The following is a 22,605-nucleotide window of genomic DNA, read 5'->3' as shown; positions in this document are numbered from 1 at the left end:
AAGAAGAGCAAAGCGGTGAGGTACAAAGAGTGTTAGAAAAGATGAATGCAGAGGGACCCAGAGACAGTAAAGCAAGCTCAGGGATAGAAAAGAGATAAAAGAGGTGATGGTAGCCAAGGGGCAAAGCAAGAAGAGGAGAGAAAGGGGCGTTTGAGGAAATGAGAGAGATAGTGGACGGCCACGGGGATCACGAGATTAGGCTGAATCATCTTTTAAGTGATGACCTTAAAAACACACACTCAGCTGGATGCCAAACCCCGGGGCCTTGGCTATGTGTGTGTCTGGGTGCAGGTGTTGGTCACATGCTCGTATATGAAGCTGCACCTGACAGCATTTACAAAAAAATGAAAACCAAAATGAAAGGCTGAGAGGTCCTTCGGCCAAAACAGCTGCTGTTAGTGTACGAGTGAACACACACATATATAAACACACATATCCAAGTGAGTGGTCCTCCACAATAGTAGCATGTTACATGCGAGGTTAATAGCTATACTCACGAGCTATGATGCTAATTAAAGCTGCGCTTGTCAACATAAGGGGTCACCCAGTTCTGGGTTTTGACTGTTACCGAACGCTGGTCCTACGCTGTCTACAGCACTGCGATCAGGAGTCCTGTAATTATATTTTTTATGTGTAAGGCAACATCAAGTTAGTCTTTAGACTTTCCTAACAAAGTAAATACATAATAGTCTATACATATAACGAGTTATTCATTAATTAGTATATTGAAGTATAATACTTGGACCATAAATATAAACTTTACTACATTGTGCTGTCTTTTATGGTCATGAAAATTTCTCCGAAGTGTTGAGCCGTTGTTGTTAGTTTCCTCCATCAACCTGTGCACAGCTCCTGACGGGCGCTAAAGGCTAAACAAAGATCAGCCCATTGTCACCAAAACTCTCTCTGTACTAGATATTTGGATATCCAAATGTCTGATTATCTGGTTATTTATTCACTTTATTTATATAGTGCCAAATCAAAACAGCAGTTGCCTCAAGAGGCTTTATATTGTAAGGTAAAGACGCTACAGTAATACGGAGAAAACAATCAGATGACTCACTGTGATCAAGAAAAAACTTGCTTGCAGAACCAGGCTTAGGCAGAAGCAGCCATTAGTGGCATTAGTGGGAGAGAGGAGGGAGATGGGACAAGAGAGGTACTGTGGAATAATGAATAATTTAATGTAGAGTGGTGTCTAAGCATATAGTGCCATTATTAGCCTCCTGTAGTTCTTTGTTTTAGGTTGTTGATCCAAAGACTGGCCAAATGCTACTTTAGCATTTAGCATTTGCCTCATTTCAGCACAACACACATTTAGAAATTAGCTGAGAAAATACCAGTCAAGACATCTTTCATGCTTTGTGTAATTTGAGACCAATAAAGCAGCTCCAGACTGAATCTCAATGCTAATCAGTTAGCTGAGGTTGTTTGATTAGAATTTTTTTAATGTGTTGTTTTATGTTGTCTTATTTCTTCAAAGTAAACAAAAGGTCATTTTCAAAGCGTTAAAGTAAAAAAAAAAAACTCATGTGTTTCATGCTTGACTTCGCTTCCCAACTTTGGAGTAGTTCCACATGATACCCACTCACTGAAGGGTTGCCTGTAATTGCTGAATTTGCAAAACTTCACTGACACTGTGATCTCTTCCTGGGTGCGCTAACGCCTTCGTGTATTTTACATTAGGGCCACTGTGAGAACATGTCAGCGTAATTCTTGGGGTTAATTTCATTGATTCTCTATATTTCTCTTCGTGTTGTCTTTAGTTTCTTGTCTTGACTGCACTGCTGTGTTTGTTGTTTTCCCATCAGAATCATTTGCTCGTCTGTTAAATTGCGTCTTCTGTTTCGTGTTTTTGCCACCACCTTCATGTCTTTCTCCCACTCCGTGTCGCCACTCCTGTCTGCTGCCCTCTCTCTCTTGTCTACCTGTTTTTCTCTGTTTTTATTTATTTGCTCTCCGTCTGCCGGCTTTTGAGCTTACGTTGTTTTTCCTTCTCTGCGTCAGTGTTTTTCCAGCTGTCAGACTTTCTCTCTCTCTGTAAGTCCCTTCATCCTATTCTCTCTTTCTCTTGCATCATTACTCGTGTATGCATACATGTGCATGTGAGCGTGTGTGCACGAGTGCAGTTGACTTTTCGGTTGTGTCTGCCCTCCAACCCAACGCTGTGTGCACGTGGGCCAGAACTGTGCTGCTAAATAAACCTTTTACCATTCGAGGTGTGAAATATTTTTCGATTAATTAAGAAATATATTTCTGTTTTGAGAAGCCTTTGGATCTTGACATCAGATATTGAGAAGAAACTGCAAACAGTGCGGTGAAAAACATCTTCAATATCTCGGTGTTGATTAATTCACATCATGACTAATTCCTTTTCCCTTAACAGTGGGTGTAGAAGAGGAATGCATACTTACTTTTAACGCATTTAACTGTTTGACCTACTAAAACCATGTTGGTCCCACATGGTTGTTACATTTTTACTCACTACCTGTTGCAATTTCAGATCAGTACAAGTTGGTCAGTTATGGTGACCGTGTGCATGTTTGGGTGGATGTGGATGTGCCTCAGGTCCCTTCAGAAGACTGGGGAGGTGGTTATGGTGGTGGCGGAGCAGCTGACAGCGGAGGGGAGATCCCTTGCCGTCGCATGCGGAGTGGCAGCTACATCAAAGCCATGGGCGATGATGACAGCGCCGACTCGGACACGAGTCCCAAAGCCTCGCCCAAGTCCACGCTGATTGCCCAGAGGGAAGCCTTCAGACGATCTATCAGCATGGATCAAAGGTCAGATGGCACAAATTCAGCTTTTATATTCATGCTGAAATACTTGTATTTACCCTCGACTCAACTCTCTGCTTTCAAAAACCGTAAAAAACACGTTTATTTGGTTTAGTTTGGTTGTCTTTTTTTTAAGCAGTGCAAAAGCAGCACAGGATATCAAATAGGAATTGCACAGATGTGACAGAAGTAAACAATAAAATACAGAAACAGACAGCAGTGGGATGACAAAGGGGAAAAAAACAACAACGTGGAACAAAATGCAGAAAAACAAAATAGCAAGTTAGTCCTAGTATGGACGGTTGCTGTTTATGCGAACATTTCCCCACAGGAGGATTTCTGCATTATGTTACTTTACAGCTTTTTTTGGTTTGCATTTAGAATTCATTCCTTTTCCATAACTTTATAAGAGGCTGCAGCTTAAATACACAACACTGTTTGATTGTGCCTTTAAGGCTCACTCTTTAAATGTGGACAACATTATTTTCCACAGTGTGGGTGAAAATACAAAACCATTGGATAATTTCTTCTCATAGCTTCATAATATCTTTTAGACAGTCTAAGTCTCCCTCCTTAGAAAAACCCTGCTCTCCAAAATCTTTATTTTCAGTTTGTAACATGATAAAAATCTGATGTTTACAAACACATTTTTGGATAACTATTAATTTCAGACTTTAAAAAGATCCTTTCAGACTCAGAAAATTCATGTCTGTTTAGTTAAAGTAAATAAAGGAGGTTTGATCCCTGTTCAATTTGTAAGTTTGTTCACGTACAAATAAACCAACAGTCTTTAATTTTATGGTGGTTTCATTTTAATGGAGAGAGACAGAATATCAGCCAAAAATCCAGAAAAAAACACATTACATAAACTTTATGAACTGAAATGCATGTTATTGAGTCAAATAAATATTTGAAGTCTGTGTGTATGCTTGTGTCGAATAGATTACGATTAATCAATCATTACCGATATGCCTGTTCTCAGCTTGTTATATGTCTAAAACAAACCTCTCCGTAGAATCAATTTCTTAAATTCCAACTTCCCCACCACCATGGGGAAGACCAAGGAGCTGTCAAAGCACATCAGAGACAAGATTTTAGACCTGCTACGGGACCATCCACAATAAGCATGTCAGGATGGTGACAACTGCTGGTGCCATTATTTGGAAATGGAAGAAATATAAAATGACCATCAATCAGATTCTGTCTGAAGCTCCATGTAAGAGCTTGCCTCATGGGGTGAGGATGATCATGAGAAAGGCTGTGGATCAGAACAAAACCACACAGGAGGAGCATGTTAATGGCGTGAAGGCAGCTGAGACCACAGTCACAAGGTGCCCCTGCTCGAGAAGGCAAAGGAACAGGCCCGTCTTAAATTTGCAAGTGAACATGACTCAGAGAAGACTTGGGAGAGAGTGCTGTGGTCAGCTGAAACCAAAATCAAACTCTTTGGCATCATCATCATTTGGCATCTGCTCATTGAGGGGGCAGTAGATTTATTTTTTTTATTTTATTTGGCCTTTATTTATACAGGTATTCCTATTGAGACTCAATGTATGGGGCCATGTACCATGAAATCTTGACAAGAACCTCCTTTCTTCAGCCAGAACACTGACGATAGGTCATGGATGGGTCTTCCAGCATGACAATGACCCAAAACAAAGGAGTGGCTAAAGAAGAAGCACATTAATGCCATGGAGTGGTCTCGCGACTCTTCAGACCTCAGTCGTATAGAAGATCTGCAGAGCTTTGATTTAGAGTTTCTTTAAAGACGAGTGAACCAAAATCCTGAGCTGTGTGCAAACCTGGTGACCAACTACAGCATCTCACTGCTGTGCTGGCCAACAAGCGTTTCTCCACCAAGTACTAAGTCATGTTTTGATTGGTGATCAAATACTTTTTGGTTGATGTTCTGTCTCTCTTCATTCAAATGAAGCAACCATAAAAATGAGAGACTGTTCATTTCTTTGTAAGTGAGCAGACTTACAAATTTAACAGGCGATCAAATCATTGTTTCCGCCCGTGTAAATACTCTGGAGATTATAGATAGAAACTCAGTGACCCAGCAATGCCCTAATAGCAAGCACTTAACAAGTGGGTGATTCAAAGAACACAGAGGAAAATAAACATCAGCTAGGACGAGGCACACTGTGTTCTGTACACATGATTTCACACTCTGTGTGAAACTGAGTAACCCTTTTAAGACATATATAAAGACGCATTTCAGTAACATTCAAGCACCATTTATTTAGACAAATTAAGATTTTAGACCATAAACTGAATTATTAAACTAAATTATTGCTTGGTGGTAAACATCAGTAAAAAGATAACACCAGCGGATTTCAGTTTATAGGGAAAGAAACTGAAAAAGGATGTTAATGTTCTTGCATTATGCAGTAAATACTTTCACATAGGCAGCCTTGGGAACCTTCTCACATTTAACTGTAGCTCTGCTTGAACATCATAATAGCTGCTGGAATGTCTGGATTTTATTTTTCATATAAAATGAACAAAAATGATGGTTCCCTAATTGGCATGGAAATGCACCGTCACAGCACGGAAAATGACTCCAGCTGGCTCAGTCATGACACATGATGCAGTGAATTGTTATTTGATGGTTCACCAAATGGTGAGCTGTTTGTGTTGCAAACATTTTTTTTGATAAAAATAGCAACGCGAATGGCGGACGTGTTTACAGCCACAACAAAGCATCAATACTAACATTTATGCTTGTGTTTATTCCAGGCACTCGTGTAAACAGTGTACAGATTCTTACCCTAACAGCAGAACCACACCCAAGACCCACACCCGCTCCCGTAGCTACACCCGCTCTTTGACCAGCACACAGGTAACAAACAGCAGGGTGAGGCTTTGAAGTGTGTAAACCGCTCCTAGAATTGCCTGTTTTTCTACATAGATATGACCTAGGAGATCTGTTTTGAGACCTTCCTGTCCTTCCGGGTGCAAACATGAAATACGTAAGCCAGCGAGGCTGCAGTGCAGAACAAAGCAGGCACAGATGACAATGGATTTGACGTTGATTACATCAGATACGGCATGAAAGGCATAGATGGGATGAAGGTGAATTGCAAGGCATCTTCAGATGTCTTCAACTGCGGGATGGCTGAAACAGTGCATATTTTATGAGATGTTAATGTTCAGAATGGCATCAGTGGAGGCATTAGCTGATGTGGGCTGGCATTGTGGATGTCACCTGAGCTGCACCGAGCTAACGATAAGCTCGATTTGATCTGGTCATTCGTTTATTGAGGAAAACGATCCAATAGTGCATGTCTGTGAGGGCGTAAAGAGCATAATTTGAAGCTGAAATTAGATGAGGGATTTTCAGTCAATGATATGAAAATGGGATCAATCATGAATGGGACAAAGGTGATTTCTGAGAAGCTTTGCACATTAATGAATGCAGTCCACAATTCAAGACCACCGTTACCCTCCAAAGGAGAGGTCAACCTACAAGGTTAACTCGACTGTAAAGTATGTCACAGCAAAAATCTGACTTACATCAGGAAATTTATCATGAACGAAATTTCCTCAATGACTAGAATCTAAATTAAATTTCTTTAGGACTTGTGTTAAGCTGCAATAACTTTATAGGTTATATTTGTGTAGAAAATGACAAAACTGGGTTCACAAGCTTTCAACAGACAGTTTCTTTGGGGATATAAATTGTGCATCTGACATGTGTAAGACAAGTACTGATGTAGGAACTCTCATCCCCTGCACCTTCCCGCTCATCCTCCAGCTCGGAGAGACGTTAAACCGTCAGTTCGAAGCCGTGTGTGGGACCATGTTCGGGGAGGTGGAGTCTCAAGCTGTCGAAGCCCTGGATCTTCCAGGAGTGTTCCGCACTCGCAGCCACAGCTACGTTCGCGCCATCCAGGCCGGATGTTCCCAGGATGACGACTGTCTCTCCGTCTTCTCCATGTCTGGCCCCCAGGGAAGCATCAAGGGCGGGGCCGGTGAGTGTGCGGTTTGAGTCCACCAGTATGCAAAAGTCTGGGGTGTCTCTGTGGAGCGTTTGGATGCGCGGCTGCCTTTTATGTGGCAGCAGCGCGGCAGGAGACACAGTGGGAGATGAAACTTTATGACAGGCTGTGTGCATTTACGTTGACAAAAGCAAATTCACGCACACACGTGCACACACACTCGTTGCACAGCTGCATCCATTTTTAATATACAGCCTTTTCTTGTCTTCGCTATTCTTTCAACCTCCAATGAGCTGTTTTTTACCCCTCTCCTCTGTGTTTGTGCCTACATATGCATGCTATAGGCTCAGCTGTGTGTGTGTGTGTGTGTGTGTGTGTGTGTGTGTGTGTGTGTGTGTGTGTGTGTGTGTGTGTGTGTGTGTGTATTACATTTGTGCATGCTCTTTGTTCTCTGCCATCTCTGCCTTGCCTTTGTATCTCATCTCTCTCCGATCACCCTCCCCTGTCTGATTGCAGGTTTCACAGGCTCAGAAATAGGTACAGGAACCCATGTGATTATGATGATAGCTCAGTGTCTCCAGCTTTTTGTCTCTGTCTTTTGGTTTCACTCTTGATGATGTTTGCTTTGACAAGTCTTCCCAATAATGCTTAAGCCTAATATTGGGCTGTTTTTATTTGCCACAAAATCCATCCAGTGTTTCCTAAAGCCTCTGTGAAGTGTTATCCACTTTCAGCACAGACCCCTCCCTGGTACACCAAGTCACACAGCAACACTGCGTATGCACACAGGGTGGGTTACAGCTTTGGAGTGAGCATCTCTGCACTCTGAAAATAAACTCTGTTCAAATATATATTTAAAGAAACTGTGAGTGATGTCTTTCTTAAATATTGCTCTCAGGAAAATGCTCTGTCTTCTTAACTCATTCACTGCAATTTACGTCTATAGACGTCAATTACGTTTTTCAATGGGAGGGGCTAGAATACAACCTCGGGCAGCTTGTCAGTGAACATCAGACTGCTTGAAATGTATTTTTCACAAAAAGCTCGTTTTCTCCCTTTTTGTGGTCAAAACAGGCATTTTTGGTGGAACCCACCTCTCTTCTACAGCTGATTACTAAAGAATGGAAAATGGTAGAAACAAGCTTTTTTTTTGGATGAAAGAAGAGAGTCTGTTCTTCATTTTGGTAGGTTCAGCGTTTATATGATCATAACACACAGTTTTCTGTGGCTCTTCAAAAATGAGTAAAAATGGCAGTGAATGAGTTAAGAGTTAAATTAGCTGCGGGGAAGAGGTTTTTGCTTCGCTATCATGTCTGTCTTTTCCAGCGCATCCCTCCCTGCCACTCACTGAAATTTATACTAAAAGCTGTTTTTTAATGAAAAGAAGTTGGACTTTTGTGTGTTTCCTCTTCCATCTTACACTGGCTGTAATTCTTAATGGCTTTATCGTTGTTCTCTCCTCCTTTCCATGTTTGTTTGCCTCTTTATGTCAACCGCTTTCCTATTTTTTTCACTCCTTAACTTTCCTGTCACATTCTCCTTCCAGTCTGTCCCTTTTGTAAGTATCCACCTCCCCCGCTCCCTGTTGATATATTACCCATTTTGCTTTTAACAGCCCACTGTGCCTTTGTCTTCCTTTTCCCCTGCTCTTCTGACACTTCAGTCTTTCCTTATCGTAAAGGTGCTCCTCCTCCACTCCCACCCCGCATGTCAAAGTCTTCACTTTCGGTGCGAGCCCAGAGCAGCACAGAGTCCACCCAGGATGCCTACTTCCAGAGCAGCGGGCAGTTGGTCTCAAGCTCCGGTCCCGGACGCCCCAAGCAGCACAGCAACTCCGTGGACCTGGGTAACTCTGACGGGCCATCGGGCCGCACCTCCAGAGGAGGCTACTACACTGGCAGCGGACCCGGGCGTTCCCGACAGCACAGCAACTCCGCAGAGAGCCTGGACGGGGTTCGGGGCTCAAGAGAGCTGGTGCCCTATGGAGGGGGTCCTGGAGTCGGGGTGAGAGCCAAACACAGCAGCTCAGCTGACAGCCTTCTGGAGGGTCCGCCAAGGCCAGCAAGAGAGAGGGATGGCAGAGTGGGAGGCAGTCTGGGGAAATCAGCCTCTCTGCCTCAGAACAGCATCATGCTGAGTAAAGCTGGAGGGCAGGACGAAGGGCGTGCTGTCAGAAAGTGGAGGCCATCCATAGCTGTGCAGGTGAGAGGAAAACAAAAAAATATGCCTTTTATTTTCATTTATTTAGATTAGGCTCTCTAAAAGATGATAGAAAATAATCAAAGGAGCTTGCAAAGAAAAGCGTCTGGACTTCTTTAAGTTGCTTGAAGACGTTTCACCTCTCATCCGAGAAGCTTCTTCAGTTCTAAGGTCAAATGGTGGAGAGTCCCAGATATAAACCTAGTGGGAGTGACCCCCCACAGAGGGACAAAAGGACCCCCTGATGATCCTCTAATCGCCTGAGCCAAGGTGGGAAACTGGGTGTGGGTCCCAATCAGCCAGAGTTTCGGGTGTGTTCATTGTGAAACCTGGCTCCACCTTATCATGCGAATTCCTGAGGTCAGATGGCCCAGGATGTGAGTGGGCGTTAAGGCGTCTGGGAAGGGATCTCAAAACTGGATTATAGATGGCAGAGAGTTGGTGTCGTAAACCCCCGCCTCTGTTCAAAGATGGTCGCTCACAGTGGACATAGATGGATTCTTTGCAAGCTCCTTTGACTACGATGACCTGGATGACTGAGAACCTTCACAGACATATAGAAAATAATGAAAACTGCAAGTCTTCAAATTGCTTGTTTTGGTTAAACTGTATCCTTTGTCCACAAATCCAAACTTGATTTGCAGTGATACGAACTTCAGAAAGCACCAAATCCTCACGTGTACCGAGCCCGAACAAGCAGATGCTTGGAATCTCTGATGAAGGCGCAGTAGTTTGCACAGTTAAAGGCTGTGAACTAATCACTGCACTCCAGCCCCCTCAGTTCTTCCCGAGGATGTTTGGTTTTTTGGCTTGGTGAATAACTTTACAGGCAAGCTTTACAGATGCTAATTTTCAACTCAGCTAAGCCAAGAGAAAAATGGTTTCAGCACCAATCGAAATACAGTCCATTTACACAAAGAACATGCATAATCCCTCAGCGTTAGTAGCTGCAAACCATTTTCTGCTCCATGTGAAGACTTTGTCGAGTTTTCCTGCGATCTAGGTGCAAAGCTTAGCTATTCAAAAGGCTATAGATCCATAATTAGCATACAAGCTTGGGAGTGGCATCAATATTCTGCTATAGAGCTATACTTTTATTAAATAGGGACATTCATCTCTGACATGTCTTCAGAGATGGTTAGTTATTTTTTAAGTCCCCTCTAAATGAATGAACAGAGCCTTAACACTAGTTGTCATACAGTAGTCACATGGACATAAAAATGGCCTGAAAAGAATCACCAGTCAAACCTAATTAACCTCAAAAGTCAAATAGCTTAAGTACTATTTCTACTACACAGTAGTATCCCATTATTATGATGTCATTACTAGCTCAATCCAGGATTGTAACACGATCGGTGTGTCTGGTCATCCTGTCAGAGCTCTCAATAAATGCTCTTATAAACTCTCAGGCATGGAATTGTGTCCTCCTGAGAATCAGCCTATCTACCCTACTAAGTCATGATGTACTAAATAAAGGACATCCTGGACTTTCCATTGATATCTCATGTGTTTGGGTTGCCTCTTTTAACACCAAAGAGGAAGGAAATCACAAATAAAGTTCAATGGGAAGATTCTTTTTTCTTGGTTCTTAGGAGGATATGAATGCAGATGAAACGGTTTTGAACCTCTGCTGTTCACATGCATCCATGCAACACAATGACTGCATTATATAGTCCCTGTATGTTCAGCAGGGCAGGTGAGGTTTCCGATTTCATTCTCTCCACTCTGACTGTGGTGCTCGTGTCCTCCTCTGCTGCAGGTGGATAGCTCAGAGACCCTTTCAGATTCCGACACGGAGGGCAAAGCTCTGACCGAGGTCCACTCTGTAGGAGTCCAAGTGGAAGACGACAAAAGGTACCAGGAAAGTAAAAATCAAAGAAAAACTACTCATCTTTGAAATCCAGTCTAAACATGAGCTGTTTATTTTGCCTGACATTTAAGCTGCTTTCATTATAAAAAGAAACAAACTTGCAAAATAAGACGTGTTTGTTTATCTCGCTAATTTATCTTTGCTCCAAAATATGTAGCTTCATCAAGAACTTTTGGTCTTTGCACAGTAATTTATGTGAATAATTTTCATTTACAATTTGAAAAAAAAGCCTTCATCTCCTGAGCGCCCAACAGAGCAGCCACCTATGGTTGATTTCTAGGCTAGATCCTATTATTTCATTTAACATTTCATCAGAGATCACAGCTTGAACTCGGCAACACTTTCTTCCAAGAATGTCTTGTTTTTCAGCCATTAGTGAGTGTAACCATGACTACTGCAAATCATACACTCTACATGACTTTCGCACGTGACTCAACCCATCTCCTAATTATATCCAGCTTTGCCTGCAGGTCAGATTTGCACGCATGCATGCAAACACTCGTAGCATCGCATACTTCCAAACCCCCGAGCGGTTTGTGATCATGCATCCCTTAACAACGTCCCCCCCGTCCCCCCACGCCCGTCACACCTGCTCGTCGAGCGCGACAGCGTGACATCTCAGAAAACAGCAGACTGATAATGGAAATCTGAGTCACCCCTCATCAGACAGGAAAGAAGGGTGAGGAGGAGGTGGGGTATAAACTTGTAATAGAGTTAACGATCATCGCCCAGTCCACCGACGTGACATTTTGCCCACACTGGTGCGTCATATGCCAGAGGATTTAGCAGGTCTTATCATAACCAAGTGAGTAGTAGTGAGTGCAGTGACATGGCAGCCTTACTCAAAGAAGAACGTGCAGTTAACAGAAGCCAAAATAATAGCACAATAAGAAAGCATTTGCATATAGTTCTCTGTGTGACTCGATTTCTCTGGGACTGCATTGACTCCCTGTCCTGCAGGAGAGCTCGTTTCAAGCGCTCCAACAGCGTGACGGCGAGCGTGCAGGCCGACCTGGACCCCGAGGGCTTCCCGGGATTGAGCATCGCTGTGCCGATGCAGGACAAAAGTCTCCAGTTTGGCTGCTCCTTCCAAAGGCACTCGTCTGAGCCCGAGTCCGCCAGCCAGTATACAGAGTGCCATCGCACCGTCCACACACAGGGACAGTGGGCCTACAAAGAGGTAGCAGTGAGCAATTCTCCTGTAGGATCACAGGCAGCTGTTGAAGTTTTACAGAAACAATCAAATACAAAAACATTTTAGCTTCATTGATCTCTGAAGGAAAACTTTTGCCACTTTCACTTTAATGCTCCTCTGGGCTTCATTTAGACATAGTAAATGACAAAGTCCTTATATGTGCATGATTATTTTGATAGTGGCAACACTGACAGCAGGTTGTGGGGACACCCAACATGTTTGCATGTCCTCGGGTTAATGGATAGAAATTCATGGTGTAATCGGTGTTTAATTAACTTGCAATCTTACAATAAAAGACATTTTCTTCCTTATACAACATCTGAAAATCAACATTTTTTCTGAATATTTTGCAATCTGAACTACTCATTTGCTGGGAGACCTGACAGATCAGCCTTGGGGCTGAGAGTAATATAGACAGAAACAGCTGAAGACACCTGGAGGCAGGTTTTCTCTAGTCTTGTTAGATTTTATCTTGTCAAGGCTGAAATGTAATTTGCTCAAATACTGTATTTAGGTACAGCACTGAGGTATCAGTACTGCACTTTCATCATTTTTCCCCCTGTATAACACTTTATAGTTCCACTCATTTCTGAGGAAAGAGTTTGACAGCTTTAATTACTATGATTTATACATACAAAACATTAACATTAGTATATTAACATTAGCTGTCAGGTAACTTTCTTGGTTATTAGCTTGGCTAATGTTGCTGGAAGAGTACCCTGGGTCTTCTAGATTGCACTTGTCAGCTTCCCTGCCTTTAGGAGGATATCTTTTTCTCACTGGTACTGTCTGTAAAGTAAAAGCTTTAAATAGCAATGGAAGTGAAGCTGGCCGTGAGTGTGTCCTTGTGTATTTGCATGGCAGAAGGATTTGCTTAAAAACTAATTATTCAGTAGTGCTATTCATGATTAAATATAAAAATATCATTGGGTATATTTAAACTGGATCAAAAGTGGAGTCTTATGTTATCCCAGGACTTTATCCAGACTGGCTACACCACTGAGGCCTGTCAAGCTGACACACGGCCCCACCAGCAACCGCACCTGCCTCCACGTTCCCACTCTCCTCTCCCCATTACCTCTGAGCGAGCTTGGGCAGGGACACCGTCCCTAGAGGGTCCCCGGAGCCTGCCCGACTCGGGCCGAGCCTCTCCCTGCATGAGAGATGGAGAGTTCTTCTTACGCCTCCTGCAGACAGAGGTGGAGAGGATGGAGGGCTGGTGCCAGAACATGGAGAGAGAAGCAGAGGAGAACGAACTTCCGGAGGAGAGTGAGTGAGAGAGGACGACTCGAGATGAAGATTAACAATGAATAATTCTTGGGTTTCTCAAACTACGTGTGTGCTCTTTCCCACCTAGTTCTTGAACTGATTCGAAACGCAGTTGGCAGTGCCCAGATGCTCATGTCTCAGAAAGTCCAGCAGTTCTTCCGCCTCTGCCAACAGAGTGTGGTGAGTATGTGTGATTGCATGCGAAATCATGACATTACATATGGCGCATGATTTTTGCCGTGATTCGCTAAAGGGCTAGATTTGCTCGGCTGCAAACACTTCACCGGTGAAATTAGTCTGTAAATCCCCATGTAATGCTTTACTTGTTAAGTCCTGTCTCCCCCCGCACACCCAGGACCCATCAGCCTACCCTCAGCCCACGTCTCAGGACCTGGCTGCCTTCTGGGACCTGCTCCAGCTCAATATAGAGGACGTCAGGGTCAAGTTTCAGGATCTCCAGAGGCTCAAGGACTCTGGTTGGAGGCTCCCGCCTGAAAAGAAGGTGAGAGACCCGGGGGTCCAAACCACCCTGGTTTCCCTTCAGCACTCCCCCAGAGCTAAGATGGCAGTGTGCAGGCGAGTAGCGCAGATGGTTGTGCCCTCCAAGCCTTTTCAGGCTGTGAAAATACAGAACAGCAAGAGGAACTGAGCTGAGCTGAGCTGCCCACAAGACTGTGAAATCCAAAATGTGCTAGACGTCTTTTGCATTTAATGCAGCGTATTACATTATTTTCTATATAGGTTTGGCTACTCACTGATCAACATTATTCAGTCAACAACAAACTAACAATTGTTTCTCTTTTCTTCTTTTTCTTTGTGCATTACCTCTGTTTACCTTCTCCCATTTCATTGCCTTTTACTTCACCCAATGCCAACGCATGCTGAGATGTTTTTTTGCTGATTTTATGTGCTTTGTCGTTATGTTTCGGTCCGTGATTCTTCCTCACTTGAATTTTTGCCCTTTATGTTGGATTTTCTTACCTTTTTGTTGGGTTTTCATCCTCCTATCTCCTCTTGTTTTTGCATGGGATTCCTTCTACACAACCATACAAAACCATATTTTTTCCCCCCTCTCGGTTAATCCACTGCCTGTTCACCTGATCACCACGACTGGGCTAGGAGGACAAGAAGCTTCCTCCACCCTTACCAAAGAAGCCAGCAGGTGGGGTGAGTGGCAGCCTCCGGGCTGATAGCGTTGGGGATGGGGTTGCTGGAGGTGGAGGAGGAGGTGGGTCAGGGGGCCTGGTGGTGCCTCGCGTCGGTGGGCACACCCTGCCCATCAGGGAGAAGTCAATGGACCTCGGGGACCGTCAGAGGACAGAAGCGAGGAGGCGGCTGCTGCAGACCCGGCGCACTGCCTCCTTCAGGCAGAACTCGGCAACAGAGAGCGCCGACAGTATCGAGATCTACATCCCCGAAGCCCAGACTCGACTCTGAACACCGAGCTGAGGTGTTTCCCTCCCACCTTCTCACCCACCCTCACCCCCTGCAAAGCTGGCCAATCTCAGTCTGTCTCCGAGCCCAGTTTTGGATCCGCACGCTGTTAATGCGCTACTCCCCTCTAGCATTTCCATCGAAATCAGTTATCATACTCATTAAACAAGCAATGACAGCCATCGTAGTGTCTTGAAATTTGGATATTTTACAGACACAGAGGCCTAAACGTGGAATGGTAGCTAGCTAGCAGACATTTTTAAGTCTTTTTTTTGTTTTGTTTTTGATTAATATTATGGCTGAAGACAAACAGCAGTCCACTTTTATAACCAACCGAGGTTCACGCAGTAGTAGCATGCCTGTGCGTGTTTACCGAGCACATCTCCATCACTGAAAAATCAAGGGCTTAACAGATACAAGAACTCATACAGAATCTCCCTGTATGGATGCCGTGTGCAGTAAAACCTCATCCTTCTTTGTGAGGTTTCTTAATCACATACAAGATGTGTCCATTCGCTTGACTGATGCTACCGGTGTGGATGAACAAACATGGATGAATTGAGCATCGGTTCTAATGCCCTTAAAGTCAGATGGCTGGCAAACCCCAAAGAACATCCCTCCCAGTCGTTGTCAGCCAACTACAGCTTGCACCTTTCACCCAGGTGCCATCTGTCCCCGGCAGCACTCAGTCAGAGAGTATGAAATCACTTTAAGTTTCTCTCTTTCGTTCCTCAAATCCCGTGTTTTCGTTTGACTACCCTCAGCATTCAGCAGTCAGGCTGTTTGAACGGGCAAGTGCTATTTGTACATAGAGTGCACAGTCATGTTTGCCAGAAGGAGCTTTTGCAGTGTAGCATCACAGCCTTGATGGCTAGAGAGCACTGCAGACATAAAATAAATAAAAAACTAGGGGAGAGAAGCTGTTTGCTTCTTATGTAGTCCTTCTGAAGTTTCAAGCGTTCAGGGGTGGGGTTTCTGTGAGCTTTTAGAGGAGAATATATTTTCCAAGGCTATACAGGACTCTGCTGAGAAAGCCCCCTTTTTCACTGTGAGACTATAGCACCACCAAGTGGTTAAATGAGGACCCAAACTAATAACAATGGTCTGTAGGAAGTTCTCGCCACTTCAGTCAGGAATTAACAGACACCCCAATGAAACAGCCATGACGGAAGATGGGGGGGTTTTGGGTGGGGTGGGGCTCTTTTTGTTGTTGTTTTTCGTGCTTTTTTTGCACTTAATCAGTGCTTTCCCTGGCGCGCAGTACATTTTCTCTTCTCTTAGAAATTGTTTCAGTGGATTTCCCCCTACTGCTTAATTAAGAGGGCAGCAGATCGCAAAATAAAAGAACCGTCAAAGTCTTCAGCAGAATCTGCTTGCCTAACTCGAAGTGCCGTCCTCTCAATCACACAGAGCCCTGATTACAAAGAAGGGATGATTTCTCTGAAGGGAAGTAAACAAAAAAGAGTGGTATTCAGTGAACAGCAGTGCCCTACGAAACCTCCCCAAAGAGACATCAAATACAGGAAACCGCCGAGCTGCCAGACAGAGTCTGGCAACTGTGGTGAAATTAGCTAATACTTGATTGAGTGGACGTGTGCGTGCTTTGTTTCTCGTTATTGACTTCCTGAAATTCTCTTCTCTGTGGTCTCCGCTCTGAAAAGTGTAGCACGATTTGAAGAGTTTTTGAAGGGGGCCTCATTTGCAAATCTACTTCATAACAGATATTTCTGATACAAGTGTTTTGTATGGATGTTGCACAGAAAAATGGCATGTGTGTGTGAATGCACTGGAATTAATGCTTACACAGGGCTGCGAGTCACAAGGGACATGTGACGAAGCCCGGCGAATACTAAAAAGTCCAAATCTGCCATTTTGACGATAGAAAAAAAAACAAACCCACACACACTTAAATTTGAAAAATCTTTTAGCATGACCTGTTTTTTTCTTTTTTTCTAATATTTGGATGGAATGTGTTGGAAAAATGGGATATTTTATTGGGAGATGTATATTTTATAATATAATCCACATTTCTAGATTAGTAGAGATTATTGAGTACAGTATATGTACGAATTTTAAAAAAAGCATATATCAAATGTGAAATTCTACAGTATTATTATGATAGATTATAGCATTGTGTGATACTACAGTTGTGTGGCATATCCAGACTCAGTACATGTGAAAAAGAATCTCAAATGAATATTATTATCTTCAGTGTGTGAGTCAGGTTCACAGGGTATAACTGGCAAGAGTGTTAATTGCCAAGTGTGAGCCTCCTTAGGCCTACTGTATATCTTCTTCTGTGGTTCTAATGACATATACTGCTGTATCCCCTTCCTGTATTTCCTCTTTAGAGCCAACTACATGTGCCTAACCAGCTATATGTGGAGGTTTCCTTTGAACACAGTTTACAGTATATAAAGAAATGTAAATAGAAAAGTATAAAATATACAGAGAATATTGTTAAAGAAACTCTTTTTACTGTACTGACACACCATCTTTGATCTCCCCCACTTTCACTTGCAATACCCACACAAGACTGGCAAATTCTATTGATGTTAATACTGCATGCTTTATTACAGCTTCCTTTAGCAGAATCTAATGGGATTTGTTTTTTTGACCGATAAAAGGAAAGCACTTTTTGTAGCCTTTTTTTGTGATTTCAAACAAAAACAAATTGGTAGGATTTTACACTGTCTTTGTACAACGATCACATCCTCGGAGGACACTGATGTCGATGTCCTTGAAAACCGCAATCGATGTTTCGGTTCGACTCCGAGGCGATGCGCTTAACAGCCTCCATGTGAAACGGCCGATTTTATGTTTAATTCATTTGAAGGCGTGCGGTTCAGAGAGCGGCCTTTTTATCCCCATGATCCTCTCTCCCTGAAACTTGACAACATTTCAGCTGCGTTTTTGACCCAGCCCTCATGAAACAAAGCACAAAGACCTGCTTTATTACTGTAACTCCACTGTGAAGGACTCTTGACTCCATCCTCGCAATCCTCAAAGCTACATTCAGAGGGATGGCAAGGTCTTTCCATTATGAGTTGGCCTCGAGGGGCTCCAGGAATCTTTAAAGGCTTTGTTGGATATTTATCCACAGTAGCAACAACTACTCCTACTACTTTGTCTTCAGTTCTCGCTGACATTCTCCTCTATTGTTTATCATAATTTGAGGTGTTAGCCAGCCACCTTGCCTTGTGATAACAGGTCCACTGAAAACACACTTCTGGTGGTTGTGATTTCCACGGTTTGCGTTCTTTACTGTATCTATTCGTTGTTCGATATCTGCACAGTACACTGGAGTTGTACAAACATGACCTGACCACTCACCGACACAACAGACAGACTGCTATATGAACCTTTTCACCTCTTTCTGTAAGTGCAAAAACCCCACGTGGACAGCCAGATGGATAAGCCAACTCTCAGTACCTCAGTTTCTAGCAGCAGTGTCTCCAATCCCCAACCCAGGCCTCTGTCCTCAGGGGATTCTCAACCAACAGACCCTGAACATACAGCGTCAGACCAGCCCTGCAGGAATGTTGTTAATATTCTCTGAAAGTGTGGAAATCACACGTCATTTGAGCCCAGATTCTCTTTCAGCCATTCTCCGAGACTGGAAAGCGCAGCGCGGTAACGTGCAGGTGCTGGCGATGGAGGCGATCGTAGCCGATGTGCTACGTGTGTGCATTTGCTGTGTGCTGTGCATCTGCAACAGACTGAAGGTGTAGGGGTGTAGTAGCAGCAGATTTGAGTTTTAATTTTACATTTCTGTGAGACAGAGCTGCTCTGGAGGAAAAAGCTAAGTCACTGAATTAACCCTCATTACAAGAAGCAGAGGGGGCAATTTTCTAAAAACATTTCGTTTGTGTCATTATTCTCAGCAATATTTAAAGGTGATCAAATGTGTGAAAAAAAACTTTTTCAGACAATTATCAGCATTTGAATACTTTTAACCAACAGCAATAGGAAATATTTGCTTAGCATTAGCAGTGCTAGGATACAGGAGAGCGAATTGGAAACCATTGGAAAATAAGATCAGTGTGGAGAGATATGGAGGCTGTAACATTATTCAAACTCATACATCAAACTTAGCTTATTTAAAGAGGTGGGGGTTAATATATGTTTCCATGTTTTGGTCCTATATAAACTGTTACAGTGGTAAAAGGCTATACAAAACAAAAACTGAAATAAGCACTGGTTTCTGATGGTTTTTCTGTTCTTGGCTCCGTAGGATATAGAAGACATCAGGTATCAATATGGCCATCTCAGGTGCACAGCTCATGGCTGTGAGCACAGAAGCCCCACCCACCTTCAGTTCAACCCTTCTGTTTGCGAGAAAAGGCCAGTCAGAGGAAAGTTGGTTTATAGGAATTTGAAGCTGAAACAAATGAGCAGACAGGTTGTATCAAGACCCAATATATCATCAAAAGATCAAAGCTCTACTAGTAGAACTAAAATAAACACATTTATTACATACAGAATTGTTTTTCAAATGTATATGTGGATCCAGCCTACTGAGACTGCTAGCAGTTACATATAAGCGTGCTGGATTGCATCAATTCTTCTCACGTACTCGTGTTTAGCTGGAAATTTAAGTTCAGACTAAGGAATTAACAGAGGTGATTACAGTCTTAATACACTGAGTAACTATTCCTGAAAAGCTGAGTCCATATCTAATAAAAAAAAATGTTTGCACGCTTCCTTAAATGTTCTATGTTGCTTCCTTTCTGCCTCCAGAGCAGCTCAGCGCCAAGCAGATGTTTAACTGAAACTCCAATGTGCCTTTAGCACTGAGGTGTACTTCTGTATGTGTGCGTATTAGCACTGTAATGTCGCTTTACAGTAGACACGGTTAGCCATGCAGATCAGAGAAAACTGAGCAATTACTGTGTAATTAACAAAAATGATACCCTGCCACCGTCGTGTTTACAACAATGTAAATACCTGTTACCAACAGACGTTGCTCTTCTCAATATTGCACATATTGTTATTACGTCATGATTATTAGTATGATTGCTGTCATTAAAATGGTTAATAATTGCCATCCCTTCCATTATTACAAACGGTGTTGTTAGTCACAGCCATGGGGTAAACATTGTTCTATATTCAAGGATGAGTCTTGTGTACAATAACAAAACAAAAAGAAAAGGTTTAATATCTAACGAGAAAGTAAATAAATCGCTGCTACTAAGGAGATGGAGTAGAGGAAGAGGAAACTGAAAATAACTCTGGGAAGATATTTTTCTCTGGGATCACGGATGGACACTCCCATGCGGGGTGAGATCACTGAGAGAAAAGTAAGCACTGAACAGGTGGAGCGAATAGAAGACCCAGACCTAAGACCTTCTTTCTCCGTGTGCTTTTACTCCACTCTGAACTCTTAGTGCTGCCACAACAGAGACGAAACACAGACTTCAAACTGATAAGACGCTCCACTCTCTGTGTTCTACTCTATAATGTAGCAAAAAACACAATAGCCCCCTCTTCTCCTTCTCTTTCATGTCTCACCACGATTTCTAAATCAGACGGGTTTGACACATTAAGCTTTTCTGTCTTTAAGCTCAGCTTTATTGTCGTGCTTACTTGTTTTATACACGTTCGATTCAGTGCCAAGACAGTATATTGTACAGTTAAATCATTAAATGCTTTTGTTTTGCTTTATTTGGGGGTTTTTGGGGTTTTTTTCATCCTATAAAGAAAAAGAATTGACCGGAGCATATAGCAATAGAGATGCCATAAAATATGAACTTTCACATTGCCACCAGTGAGTACACAACGTGCATGAACACAGCGATCCGAAGACGTGCTGGACGGCGGTGGAGGACGATGCCCGGTATACATCCTGATTCTGTTTCTTGTGTTGTGCTTCTCATTTTGTACATACAAATTGATTTTCTGGATTTCATAATGACTCATGGGTCTGGATGTGTCGAAAGGAGCACGCCTGACAGCGCTGAAAGCCCAGAGAGATGGCACACTGTGACGTGGTTTACCCCAACACAGAATGTAACACTGTCAACGTTGTCGAAACATTTTCTAATGGCTAATATTATTACTATTAATATGATTATTATAAAGCTATTTTAGCGAGGTAAATGAGTGGGTGCTGCGTCTTCTTTGTGTGTGTTGATTTTTCTGATTAATGACCAAATAAGTAGGTGAGAATATATAAAGTGCATGTCACCCTAATCATATTTCATCGGCCTCGGCCTCACCTCCTTCAAGCCAGCAATGAAAGACAGGAAACAGTCTTCTGACTTAAATGGATCTGCTAGGATTACAGGATAAGATTGATGCAACTCATCCAAAAAATCGAAATGTGAAAATGACATTGTGCCTTACGGGCAATTATGACATGGTCTTGACCTTCGCAGTTGCCATGCAACCAGGGGCGGATCTAGAGAAATTTTCTTATGGTGGCAAAGAAATCAAATGGGGTGGCAAAATCAAAGCCTTTTTTTTTTTCAAACACATGTGCAGGTGGTTACATATGGTTAAAATAATTCAAATGCAGTAAGTATACACGTTTTTCATATAAATATAGTCTATAACTTAATTATTGTCTGTAGCCCACATAATTACACACTTTAGTTACATAAAACATGTGAGTTTGGATCTTATGTACTGTATAGCCTGTATAATAAATAAATATGTAGCCCAATAACTATAAAACCCAGAAAGCTACACAACATGGGGCGGTTCATTTACAAACACAAGTCTAACTTAAGTTTCACACAGTTTTTTGTTAGAAAACAATCACATTGTTACAGCTTAAATTACACAAAATGTCAGAAATCTGCACTGTTATGAACAAAAATTTAAATCTAATTTTTCACGATTTGTTGGATGAACCCTCTGAGGTCTGAAATACAACCGGCCATTTTTGACTCCTTTTGAGTTTACGTTTGTATTTCACCCTCAAATTGTTTCATTTTATTTTTTTCCCCTTGCCTCGTTTGGTATCTTTCTTTTCAGCTCAACTGAATTTAACTGTTTTTTTCACTGACATACTGCATTAGTATTACTGATCTGAAATCACACAAAGAACTTAAAATCCTAGTAGTATTTCTTTACTGTTAAAAAAACCACAGACATGTGGAGTAAATTTTTATAACTTGAAATGCAAATATAAATTGTACATTTTGTAAACATATACAACAATTTGCAGCCAATAGACCTGACGGTTTTTTTTTTTCATTTTGTACAACCATTTAAAAATATTAACTAAAAAACTAAAATGAGAGAACAATCAGGTGTTGCAATAAGATGCCCCACAAATGATGTGTGCCAGTAAAAACAGGAGAACAGCACAGGGATAAACCTGCAGGCCTGACAACAGGAGGTGTATCACTCCGCTGGTTTTCTACTTAGTGACAGTGTTTACCTTGCAAATGTGCCTCTGTGACATTAATTAGTGCCCTCACTGACACACAAAACGACTACACAACAGAACAACTACACAAGACAACACAACACACTTATACACTCCACACTAAACGTCACAAATCTCCCACATCTAAAAACTCTCTCGTTCTCTCTGTCTCGCTCTGTCTCGCTGCGTGGCTGCAGCCTGTTTCTATGTCAGCTTACATCAGTCATGTGATTTGGAGGTGCAGCGTGTCCGTGGACCACAGAGGGTTAATAACACTCACCTTCCTTCCATTTCCAGACTGTAACATCCAACCACCCATGGTGTTGTTCAAAATGTGCTCTGGCACAATCATAAACATCACTTATGATGAAAAAAGCCGGTCCTGCTATGGGCTGAACCATTTGTTAATGATGGAGGGGGGAAACACTATGCAATATATTCAGTTTTAGCATTTATATTAACTGTTGATTGTAACTACGCTCAAACTGTTAATGCTATCTTATTTTAATAAACAAAACTGTCATATGGAAAACTGGGGTGGC

General features: G+C 42.4%; 1 protein-coding gene across 3 annotated transcripts in view; it reads left to right on the top strand.

Annotated features, from left to right (window-relative positions):
• dlgap3 (discs, large homolog-associated protein 3) overlaps nt 1-20,812 on the top strand; it is a 153,361-nt gene extending 132,549 nt beyond the window's left edge. For 2 of the 3 annotated variants that reach the window (XM_082521473.1, XM_082521472.1), the window contains 10 exons: nt 2,569-2,783; nt 5,520-5,622; nt 6,538-6,754; nt 8,385-8,923; nt 10,680-10,774; nt 11,751-11,970; nt 12,960-13,254; nt 13,343-13,434; nt 13,610-13,756; nt 14,374-15,859. In XM_082521473.1, coding sequence (XP_082377599.1) covers nt 2,569-2,783; nt 5,520-5,622; nt 6,538-6,754; nt 8,385-8,923; nt 10,680-10,774; nt 11,751-11,970; nt 12,960-13,254; nt 13,343-13,434; nt 13,610-13,756; nt 14,374-14,691 — 2,241 coding nt within the window. In that variant the 3' untranslated portion in view covers nt 14,692-15,859. Of the gene's footprint in view, nt 1-2,568; nt 2,784-5,519; nt 5,623-6,537; nt 6,755-8,384; nt 8,924-10,679; nt 10,775-11,750; nt 11,971-12,959; nt 13,255-13,342; nt 13,435-13,609; nt 13,757-14,373; nt 15,860-18,922 lie in introns of those variants that run through there. The other variant, XM_082521474.1, reaches the window with a different exon arrangement.
• Nucleotides 20,813-22,605: the final 1,793 nt, after the last annotated feature.

The sequence above is a fragment of the Aulonocara stuartgranti genome (genome assembly GCF_965226115.1).
Source record: "Aulonocara stuartgranti genome assembly, chromosome: 22".
NCBI classification, from domain to species: domain Eukaryota; kingdom Metazoa; phylum Chordata; class Actinopteri; order Cichliformes; family Cichlidae; genus Aulonocara; species Aulonocara stuartgranti.
The sequence above is the reverse complement of the archived record's forward strand: the minus strand, read 5'-3'. Positions and strand labels throughout refer to the sequence as shown.